Below are 12,379 nucleotides of genomic sequence, written 5' to 3'. Positions count from 1 at the left end.
TACACGTCACCTGATCGCAGTGCTTGCGGCGGGGAAAGGCAACTCCAAAGGCTGCAAGCTGCTCCGATGGCTCACGATGGTCCCGATTAATCATACATTTCCCGGAGATGACGTGTTGCGAGAGGCAAGGGGGCGTCTTTAGACACTTGCGAGCGCACTTTGCCGTAGCTCGCTAACACACAGTGGGCGTCCTTACGCGACGCAGTGAGAGCGCTTAATTTAAATATCCGGCCCCTTTTGGCCAGCGAGCGATCGGATCTTGCGAGCGGGTCTGAATGAGCTCCAATGTCTGTATTATCTTTCTTACGTACAATAAAAATAGTTTACAATAAAAACATGTTTTTCCAGTCCTACCCAAACCACACAACACGGCAGAACAACCGTCATCGTGTATTTCCAGCTCTATTCATAGACTAGAAATTGTGATTCAAATTTACAAATACAGCTCAGAATGACATTATATGAAACGTAAAAATAAATGCGCAAATGTAAGACTCTACCGCTGGAACTTCCCACCTCTGCAAAACTGAATGTTCCTCTGCAAAACATTAGTTTACCCTATCTGTTTGCAGACATATGCGTTACTGTAATAAAACAGCAGATGCCATTAGCACAATATTAAGTCTAAAGTCTATAACTGTGACAAGAGAACTCGTAAATAAATTACAGACACAATAAGTAACTTAAAGGGGCCTTTCCTTAAAAAAAATATACAAAATCATTAAATAGTTAACCATGAATACATGCATTACACTGTAATGCAAATTACCATCATTACATCATACTGTCTTGTGTACAGGGGCGTATCTATAACAGGTATAGCAGGGTATGCGGTGCACACGGGCCCCTGGGTCCAGGCACACCCTGCACCCATATTATCTAAAACTTACCTCTCCATGGTCTCTCGGCGCTGCTCAAAATACCGGAAAATGGGCGACATTTTTCCGGCTTTGTGCGAATGCACTGTGAGGAAATCGCAGGGAAAATGTTGGCTGCACCATTTCACTGGCAATCTACGCATACACAGTAGACTCTGGGCACACTCTAAAGCCCAGAGTCTACTGATTCTGCGGTGGCCGCATCAGTCGGCTGCCGGCCGCCAGGGTGAGAGGAGGGAGCCCGTGATGGGGGATGCATACGGGCCCCCTCCTCTCTAAAGACGCCCCCACTTGTGTAGCTGTATTTGTTCTATGCAATGCTTAGCCACTAAGGGCCTGATTCAGAGTCGCACGCAAAAGCAAAACGCAGCAGCGTCTATTGGTGGTCACCCGTCTGCTAGTTTATGCAAATGGCCTACATGCTTTTCCTTGTGTACATTCATGGAGCTGAATGTCCAAAGACTGATAGGTAAATTTACTAAAGTGACAGTTTTTAGAAGTGAAGATGTTGCCCATAACAACCAATCAGATTCTATTTAACATTTAACTACCACCTTCTAGAAGATAATAGCTAGAATCTGGTTGGTTGCTATGGGCAACATCTCCACTTCTAAAAACTCTCACTTCAGTAAATATACCCCTGAGATGCCCACTTTTCGTGCCCATGCACACCATACTTGCCTATCCTCTCCCGATTCGGCCGGGAGCCTTCCGAAAATCAGGTGCCGCTCCAGGCCCCCCGGAAAGGCAGGCAAGCCTCCTGGCAGCCAAAGACACTAACCCCCCCCTGAATTGCATCATCGTGGCCCCGTCACCTGCTTCACAATGCCGTTAATCTCTGCACTGTGTACAGGGGGTGGGGCCATGATGACGCAATCACATCCCATTCTCCGCCCCAATGCTGCATCATTGCCTCATCACACTCCCTTTCTGCCACCACACACACCCCCGCCGTGGAAGCCTGACAGCTCCCTCCCGGAAGGAGGGAGCTGAAAGTCGACAAATATGATGCACACTGTAATACCGATTGGTGCGTCCTTATATGCTTTCATCGGTCACACCATCGATAATTGCACCAGTCCTATGACAGGTGCTGTCTCTCTGTCTGACCATGGCCTACTATGCCTGTGGCCCTGTGTCTGTGAACGCAGCTGCTAGCATTCAACACACCTGCGACACTCCCATAACACACCCACTGAATAGCCCAATTTTGCCTGCACTACTAACTACCTCTCAGTCATCCCTTTTCCGCCACCTTTCTGATACCGTCTGTCCAGATCGCAACAGCAACTTTGTGTGTTCACTCCGTGTAACGCATGAGTCATAGGGGTTTTCCTAAATTTTCGCACAAAGTTACAAGCAATCGCTCAACTACGTTTAGTGCCAATTAAAGGCAAATGTTCTCTTTCTAAGAATAAGGGTACATTTATGTCGTGTTTTGCTTTTCAAATTATTGCCATTTAAAGTTTTGAGACTAAACACGCCAGGAAATAGCGACTTGCAAAAGCCCAAACTTAGTAAATTTTCCCCTATGTGACTTACAAGGCTGTAGAGAGAGATGTACGAGCAGGATACGTTTAGTATCTCGACACATGGGATGCCAGCGCTTAGAATACCGGTGCCAGAATCCTGACACCTGCCAGAATCCCGACCGCCAGCATCCCAAAGGTTAGTAGTGGGGTTAGTTTAGGGGTTAGGGTTAGGCACTAGAGGGGAGGGATAGGTTTAGGGTGCGGGTTGGGGGAGGAAGGTTTGAGTTAGGGTAGGGAGAAGGGGAGGATATCGACCGACAGCATACTTACCTACATTGCTTGGCGGCTTTCCGGGAGCAGCAGGAGGGGACCTGCTGCTCTCCTCTTTGGCGGGCGGGGCCAGACAATAGACGGCATTAGGCCCCGCCCCCTTTACAGAAAACCCCCGTGATTCGCGAGTCCGTGAGGAGGGGGCGGGGCTAAATGACGCGATTTGCCTAATTTAGCCCCGCCCATTCCCGACGGGCCCGATAATTTCAGGTAAAATCTCCCAATCCTGCCCACTTCACTAGGAAGTGGGCGGGATGCGGGAGATATGCCTACTCTTCCGGGATCGTGGGGGGTTACCCGAAAAATCGGGAGCCTCCCACGATTCCCGGGAGAGTAGGCATGTATGACCGACAGGTGTCGGTATCCTAACCCTGTTGGGATGTCGACGTCAAGATTTTGATCCCCGGGATCCCGAACGTCGGCATCCCTACCCATCCCGTGTGAGGAGTGCCATTGCCCAGGGCCCTGGGGGCGGCACTGTCGCTGACCCATGGCCCCTGCATCTGGCTAGCAGGGTGGAAGGGCACCCTGCGGACAGTAGCGCTGCTGTATGCCTGTTACTATGCTGGTGTCTGTTCAGTAGAGAGTGATGTGCCCAACTTAAAAAACAATAAATAGTTTAAATAATTGACAAATAACTGACCTCACATTCAGCTGACTGAATTACATTTTGAGAATCTTCGCACAGACCTGCAGAAAATAAGACATATATATACTTTAGCAACAAGATACACAGACCATAAAAATTATTACAATTAGATAGCCCATAGATTTAAAATAGCAATAATTTAAGAGGCTTTAAAACTATGGGATACCTCGCCAAAATCGCATCTGTGTCTACAACTCGCAGTCTATTGCATAAGGGCCAAACTGTTTGGCAGAAATACTAAAATTGCCATGTTTATTCCTGACCGCCGCAAAGGCCTTGATAACAAACAGCAGAAAGATAATAGCTCTCTGATTAAAGAGGAAACTATGTTGTATTCTGTTGTTAGAAAAGCACTGGAAATATTTCATACTGTAAATGACACTAAAATATGGGTACTGAAAAGGTCATTTTCAAAATGCTCACTGTGACATCACAGAAGTTTATTTCTGGAACGTGAATCTACATAGGTGACCTCATACACCTATCCTTTGTGTGCCATACAGATGTGACCTCATACACCTATCCTTTTGTGTGCCATACAGACGTTTCTTCATACTCCTATCCTTTGTGCGCCATACAGATGTTTCCTCATACTCCTATCCTTTGTGCGCCATACAGATGTTTCCTCATACTCCTATCCTTTGTGCGCCATACAGATGTTTCCTCATACTCCTATCCTTTGTGTGCCATACAGATGTGACCTCATACTCCTATCCTTTGTGTGCCATACAGATGTGACCTCATACTCCTATCCTTTGTGTGCTATACAGCTGTTCCCTCATACACCTTTCCTTTGTGTGCCATACAGATGTGACCTCATACAACTATTTTTTGTGTGCCATACAGATGTGACCTCATACACCTATCCTTTGTGTGCCATACAGATGTGACCTCATACGCCTATCCTTTGTGCGCCATACAGCTGTATCCTCATACACCTATCCTTTGTGTGCCATACAGATGTGACCTCATACACCTATCCTTTGTGCGCCATACAGCTGTTTCCTCATACATTTATCCTTTGTGTGCCATACAGATGGGCCCTCATACACCTATCCTTTGTGTACCATACAGATATGCCCTCATATACCTATCCTTTGTATGCCATACAGATGTGACCTCATACACCTATCCTTTGTGCGCCATACAGATGTAACCTCATAACCTATCCTTTGTGCGCCATACAGATGTGATCTCATACTCCTATCTTTTGTGTGCCATACAGATGTGACCTTATACACATATCCTTTGTGTGCCATACAGATGTGACCTCATACTCCTATACTTTGTACGCCATACAGATGTGAGCTCATACTCCTATCCTTTGTGTGCCATACAGATGTGACCTCATACTCCTATCCTTTGTGTGCCATACAGATGTGACCTCATACTCCTATCCTTTGTGTGCCATACAGATGTGACCTTATACACATATCCTTTGTGTGCCATACAGATGTGACCTCATACTCCTATACTTTGTACGCCATACAGATGTGACCTCATACTCCTATCCTTTGTGTGCCATACAGATGTGACCTCATACTCCTATCCTTTGTGTGCCATACAGATGTGACCTCATACTCCTATCCTTTGTGTGCCATACAGATGTGACCTCATACTCCTATCCTTTGTGTGCCATACAGATGTGACCTCATACTCTTAGGGGTAAATTTACTAAAGTGAGAGTTTTTAGAAGAGAGTTTTAAAAGTGATGTTGCCTATAGCAACCAATCAGATTCTACTTAACATTTAACTATCACCTTCTAGAAGATAATAGCTAGAATCTGATTGGTTGCTATTGGCAACATCACTTTTAAAACTCTCTTCTAAAAACTTTCACTTTAGTAAATTTACCCCCTAGCCTCAATACTCCATGTAGTGTGAGACTCCTGGCACGAGAGAGCAGCCCTGAGTGGTGTAGCGTCTTTTTCACACCTTTAGCGCTCGATCATGCATCTTAGTCTCAACGCACTGCGAATAAAAATGCTCCAGGAGACTGCACTGATTAATTTGATACCTGACACTTGTATATCTGTGTGCAACTGAGTCTGAATGTGTACAATGGAACTTGGCATGAAAAATCTGCATCGTAGCACTTCGTATACAGATTCAGACTCAGTCGCACACAGATATACAAGAGTCACATATCAAATTAAGCAGTTCAAACTAAGGGCCTGCTTCAGCAGCGGACGCAAATGCAATCGCTTACGGATCTCAGTTGCTAAAATATGCTAATGCCTGCCAAAGCACAGCCGACACAAAGACGCCCACTGCTGCCCCCTCATATCCGTCCAATGTTGCACTCCTGCATAGACATCAGTATCATCGACGCAAATCAAGCAGTCACGCAGCATTTACGACAGGTCTGACCAGCTGCAAACACTGCAGCTCTCCTCGCACGCAAAGAGCTCACATGCTGCAAATGCATTCGCAATGGCTAATTTATGCACGCCCATAAAACGGCATGGAAACGGCAAGACATGTCTGCGTTACCTCCCCCAAACGCTGACTGTATGGCACTCACTTTATGAATGGATCCTCTGTGCGTACGTAGTCGCAATGCAACTACATGCATGCGCAATAATCCCAAATAATCACTTGAACTGAGAAAACATCGGCATTGCGTCCGCTGCTGAATCGGGCCGTAAGTTGCTAAAAGTGTACTGAGGGTCAGCAGCGATCGCAATTGCAACTACATACGTGGATTGAACGATTGTTTGCCATTGCGCATGAACCACACTGCATGTGTGCAGTGATCACGTACGCATACAGGAATCCATCGCAGAGTGAGTGACAGGTCGTGAGCGTTTGGGAGTGGTGATGGGAGAGTGGTTGCAGAAACACAGGTGTGCCTATCTGTTTGAATGCCGTTGCATGAGGAGCGCGCATAAATTAGCCAGTGCGATTGCCTACGCAGCTCTCTGCGTGTGACAAGACTTGTAATTTCTGCAACGTGTCAGACCTGCTGTAATTGTGTGTGATGGGCCGATGTACTTCGATGTTACCAATGTATACACAGGACTGCGAGGTATTACGGATGTGAGAAAGCAGCAGTGGGCGTCTCTATGCTGGCTGAGCTGTGGCAGGCATTAGCATATTTTTGCAGCTGCCTTACGTGTGATTATGCAGTTGCGATCTGTGCTAAATCAGGCCCTAACTACTGTATTTAGGATTAGTATTCTTTTTTGCTAAATAATTGGTATGAAGTAGCAGATTAATACCCCTTTCAGACTTGTCGAGATTTCCGGGAATTTGGCCTGCCTCGGCCAAATTCCCGGGTAGCCGCGTCTGTCTGAAAGGTGCCTACCCGGGAACACGTTCCCGGGTAGCCGCCCCTGCAATCGACCAGGGTTTTTCCCGGGACTTAAGTCCCGTGAAATTACCCTGCTTCTGTCTGAATGGTGCTACCCGGGAATTTACTCCCGGGCTTCACAAAGCAGCTCCTGATTGGCCAGACGCTGCTGCCTGTTGATGAGGTCATCAGCAACAGCCGGACAGTGGAGGGCAGACGCCATATAAACGCTAAACATAGCGCTAAGAAGCCTGTGCAGTGCTACAAGGCAGATTTGGTGCTGCAACAGTTGCAGATAGGCCCGCAACACTACGAGGTGAACTTGTACCAGGTGTTTGGAGAGTGGTGCCAGGTGTGTAAACATATTTAGCATCTAATATTATTTATGTCATAGTGTTATACTATGTAAATTACTGTTTTTTTATTACCTTATTAAAAGAGCTTGTTTCTTATTATATATGGCATCTATTTTAAAATACTGAAAACTTTATTACCTAACAAGAGATTTATTTTTTATTAATTTTCTTATTTATTTATTATTTTTTATCTAAATTTTCTGGGTTTTCTTTAGTGCGCTAATCTTTATTTTTGCTGTGTACAGGTAGTTGGTGATCATGGCACATTGGAAGGACGAGGAGGTCCGTGAGCTCTTACATGTGAGGGGAGAGGCAGTGGCAAACGCAGGATTTCCAGAGGGGGGTTTCCAAATGCTTAATTTTAAAGCGAGTGCGGCCTGTCAATGAAGAGGGCAGAATTAGTACTTAACCAGCTTTAATAAGCGTCATACAAAGTGTATTGTGTGTAATAATTCCAGCATATACAGGACCAGTGATCACAGTAAGCCATTAGATGCGGCAGTAGGGCCATCCTGTCTGAGCTGAACATATTTATTTTAGATGTGGGCACCATTCCAGACTATTGGAGCAAGTCTGGGAGCCTGGAGGAGCAGCAGAAGAACCTAGCACTGCCCTGGACATACTGTATATGTACATATTGGGCTCTATAGCAGTGCATCTCTAACAGTGCATGTTTTCCAGATCTTCTATTTGGTGCACAGGTTATTTATTACTGGATGATACATGTTAAAAGATCCACAGGTGGTGTTAAATATTTAATTTGTGATACTGAGAAGGACATACAGCACTAGTAACAATCTATTATATTACTATTTCTATTGTGGTCATAGTGTGGGCTGTGGAGGGGGGTTTCCAGGCAGACGGAACCCCCCCTGCGTTTGCCTATGAGAGGAGGAAATAAAAGCTCAAATCACAGGCACTGTTAAAGATGCCATGATCTATTGCAACATTGCCAAAATCCTGGCCACCCGGGGTATTGTGAAGACACAGCAGCAAGTCCTTAATAAGCTGAAGAGCCTAAAGAAACAATACACAAAGGTCCATGACCACAATCGTAATCGCAGTGGTGTGGGAAGGATGGAGTGGGCCTTATACGATTTATGCACTTCGGCTTTTGGGCATACAGCACTATGCAACCCCATTGCTCTATCTTCTTCAAGTGATGCTGGCACACTGTCTGCAACAACGACATGCACGCCTTCAACAACTCCTGAGAGCAGCCAGCAGAGCCCGGCATTATCGCAGGTCCTATTTGATGACGCAGATGAGGACTCATCTAATACCATCATCATTGAACCAAGCACTGGCACAGATGTGATCTCTCCAACGTAAAGGCAAGATTCTGAGTCTGAGCCACAGACCCAGGGAGACAAGCCCACCCTACGCAGTAACAGGAAGTTTAAATCAAATAACTTATGTTCTGCTGCATTAATCTACGTCACAGGTTCTCAAACTCGGTCCTCAGGACCCCAAACAGTGCATGTTTTCCAGGTCTCCTCACAGAATTACAAGTGAAATAATTAGCGCTACCTGTGGATCTTTTAAAATGTGTCAGTGAGTAATGAACACACCTGTGCACCTACTGGGTGACCTGGAAAAAGCGACCTGAGGACCGAGTTTGAGAACCACTGATCTATGTAATGTTGTCATTAAATTTCTAGCATATAGTATTGTTTCTGCATTTATCTTGTAGTGGAGGATGGGCACCGCATGCAAACAGACGTGCTGCTTTTTGAATTGGGACCATTTATTGTTTTGTGTTTGAAATATTTTTTACATGTGTTGCTCAATGTTTTCTCTCTTTTACTTTCAGTTTTCACAGTGCCAACACGTAAAAAGAAGAAGAGCAAAATTGATTTTGCTACCAAAGCCATTGCAAATATTCTTTGTGTACAACTACGCGACCTAGATTCGGAATGGAATTTTTTACTCAAATCTTGAGCACAATCCACTACAAACCAAAACATGTTCCACCACCCACCCATTTTGGGCAACAAGCTAATATCCAAACTCATTTGGGGAACAATCCCAGTATGTGCAGCAACCTCAGTCTCCCACCTCATTTGAGCATACATCACAGTATGGCCAGCACGCTAATTTCCCCACAGCATTTGGGCAAACTACATACAAGTATGCTCAACAAGCAAAGCACCCCCCAGCATTTGGCCAAACATCCCAGTATGCGCAACAAGTAAAGTCCCCCCCAGCATTTAACCAAACATCCAAGTATGCGCAACAAGTAAAGTCCCCCCCAGCATTTAACCAAACATCCAAGTATGCGCAACAAGTAAAGTCCCCCCCAGCATTTGGCCAAACATCCCAGTATGCGCAACAAGTAAAGTCCCCCCCAGCATTTAACCAAACATCCAAGTATGCGCAACAAGTAAAGTCCCCCCCAGCATTTGGCCAAACATCCCAGTATGCACAACAAGTAAAGTCCCCCCCAGCATTTGGCCAAACATCCCAGTATGCGCAACAAGTAAAGTCCCCCCCAGCATTTGGCCAAACATCCCAGTATGCGCAACAAGTAAAGTCCCCCCCAGCATTTGGCCAAACATCCCAGTATGCGCAACAAGTAAAGTCCCCCCCAGCATTTAACCAAACATCCCAGTATGCGCAACAAGTAAAGTCCCCCCCAGCATTTAACCAAACATCCAAGTATGCGCAACAAGAAAAGCCCCCCCCAGCATTTGGCCAAACATCCCAGTATGCGCAACAAGTAAAGTCCCCCCCAGCATTTGGCCAAACATCCCAGTATGCGCAACAAGTAAAGTCCCCCCCAGCATTTGGCCAAACATCCCAGTATGCGCAACAAGTAAAGTCCCCCCCAGCATTTGGCCAAACATCCCAGTATGCGCAACAAGTAAAGTCCCCCCCAGCATTTGGCCAAACATCCCAGTATGCGCAACAAGTAAAGTCCCCCCCAGCATTTGGCCAAACATCCCAGTATGCGCAACAAGTAAAGTCCCCCCCAGCATTTAACCAAACATCCCAGTATGCGCAACAAGTAAAGTCCCCCCCAGCATTTAACCAAACATCCAAGTATGCGCAACAAGTAAAGCCCCCCCCAGCATTTGGCCAAACATCCCAGTATGCGCAACAAGTAAAGTCCCCCCCAGCATTTGGCCAAACATCCCAGTATGCGCAACAAGTAAAGTCCCCCCCAGCATTTGGCCAAACATCCCAGTATGCGCAACAAGTAAAGTCCCCCCCAGCATTTGGCCAAACATCCCAGTATGCGCAACAAGTAAAGTCCCCCCCAGCATTTAACCAAACATCCCAGTATGCGCAACAAGTAAAGTCCCCCCCAGCATTTAACCAAACATCCAAGTATGCGCAACAAGTAAAGCCCCCCCCAGCATTTGGCCAAACATCCCAGTATGCGCAACAAGTAAAGTCCCCCCCAGCATTTAACCAAACATCCCAGTATGCGCAACAAGTAAAGTCCCCCCCAGCATTTAACCAAACATCCCAGTATGCGCAACAAGTAAAGTCCCCCCCAGCATTTGGCCAAACATCCCAGTATGCGCAACAAGTAAAGTCCCCCCCAGCATTTGGCCAAACATCCCAGTATGCGCAACAAGTAAAGTCCCCCCAGCATTTAACCAAACATCCAAGTATGCGCAACAAGTAAAGCCCCCCCCAGCATTTGGCCAAACATCCCAGTATGCGCAACAAGTAAAGTCCCCCCCAGCATTTAACCAAACATCCCAGTATGCGCAACAAGTAAAGTCCCCCCCAGCATTTAACCAAACATCCCAGTATGCGCAACAAGTAAAGTCCCCCCCAGCATTTGGCCAAACATCCCAGTATGCGCAACAAGTAAAGTCCCCCCCAGCATTTGGCCAAACATCCCAGTATGCGCAACAAGTAAAGTCCCCCCCAGCATTTGGCCAAACATCCCAGTATGCGCAACAAGTAAAGTCCCCCCCAGCATTTGGCCAAACATCCCAGTATGCGCAACAAGTAAAGTCCCCCCCAGCATTTGGCCAAACATCCCAGTATGCGCAACAAGTAAAGTCCCCCCCAGCATTTGGCCAAACTACATCCCATATATCCAAGCATCCGCAAACACCTCAGTCATCCTCAACATTTACAGATAGTACATTAGATAATGTACTTGAAGGTCAATTTAAAGATACTTTGCCAGCTAATACTCTGTCACAGGAACTTACTCCTGAGAAAAACCCAGAGTTTACAGTTTACAGAAATATTTAAATGTGGTGATCAAATATATCTAGTGATGTTAACTAGATATATTTCATATGACGATGTTGAAAATATTATGGTTACTGCTTTTGTCATAGGATATTGAGTTGGTGTAAACAAGGATCTACCAAAAAATTATGGTCCTATTTTTTTTATTTTAAAGGCTTGTTTAATGCCTCATAGCTATAAGCGCACTTAACAATGTTCTGAAGTAAATGTGCACTTTACTGTTATTTTTTTTGATACTATTGTTTGGTTTTGAATTGTGTTGTATTTTGTAAGAAATATGGAAGTAAGGCTTTCAAACTTTGGATGCAAAACAAAGGCCTTTATTAAAATAAAAGATTTTTTGAACCTTTCAAATATTAAGTCTTTGTATTTATTTCAATAACAATAACTCACAGTCCCCTTATACCACATCCCCACCTTTGCATGACATCATTAATGTGTGCCAGCATAACGTCCACTTTTAATGACAAAACTCTGTTTTTCTATGTAAAACTCTGAAAAACCCTGCTCTTGTCTGAAAGGGGTCTACCCGGGAATTTCCCGGGTAGACACTGTAGTGTGAAAGGGGGGTCTTGACCAAATACCCGGGATTTTGCACTGGAGAAATTCCCGGGTCTGAGCAGGAAATTTCCCGGGTTGTATGTCTGAAAGGGGTATAAGTATAACGATATAAGGCGTGAGTCACTTGAGTGTTTCACGTTGTGCATTGTTAGGCTTAATCCGCTATTTTATACCAGTTAGTTTGCAACAATAAATACTAGTCCTAAACACAGTACTTAGGGGCTGATTCAGCATGGGTCGATATTCTGCTTATACGCACGCAACTGCGTTGCTGATATCAGCGGTGCTATGTAAATGTTTGCATTCACATTGCGTACGCAGGCTGACATAAGGACTCCCACTTCCCCTTACTCACAACTGTATACTTGGCCAATATAGCGAAACAATCAGTAACATCGAGTAACATCGGACTCATACGCAGTTAAGGAAGCCCAGACCTCACTCAGAAATTGCTAACTTCTGCGCACGCTATGAGACCTCAGGAGGCGTCAGGTATCGCAGTGCTAATTTATGCACGCCCTTGTAATGGTGTTGAAATGCACCGTCACGCCTGCGTTCGCCCAACCACCCCCCCATCACCACCCACAAACGGCACTTCTTGTCAGTCACTCTGCTCTCGGTCT

General features: G+C 45.6%; 1 protein-coding gene across 1 annotated transcript in view; it reads right to left on the bottom strand.

Annotated features, from left to right (window-relative positions):
• The window catches only part of ANKRD31 (ankyrin repeat domain 31), a 261,093-nt gene that overhangs the window by 212,630 nt on the left and 36,084 nt on the right, over nt 1-12,379 (bottom strand). Inside the window, exon 7 of the mRNA XM_088443721.1 lies at nt 3,324-3,370. Coding sequence (XP_088299847.1) covers nt 3,324-3,370 — 47 coding nt within the window. The remainder of the gene's footprint in view (nt 1-3,323; nt 3,371-12,379) is intronic.

Source organism: Taudactylus pleione, unplaced genomic scaffold (genome assembly GCF_031769625.1).
Source record: "Taudactylus pleione unplaced genomic scaffold, aTauple2 ptg000333l, whole genome shotgun sequence".
In the NCBI taxonomy this organism is placed as follows: Eukaryota; Metazoa; Chordata; class Amphibia; order Anura; family Myobatrachidae; genus Taudactylus; species Taudactylus pleione.
The sequence above is the reverse complement of the archived record's forward strand: the minus strand, read 5'-3'. Positions and strand labels throughout refer to the sequence as shown.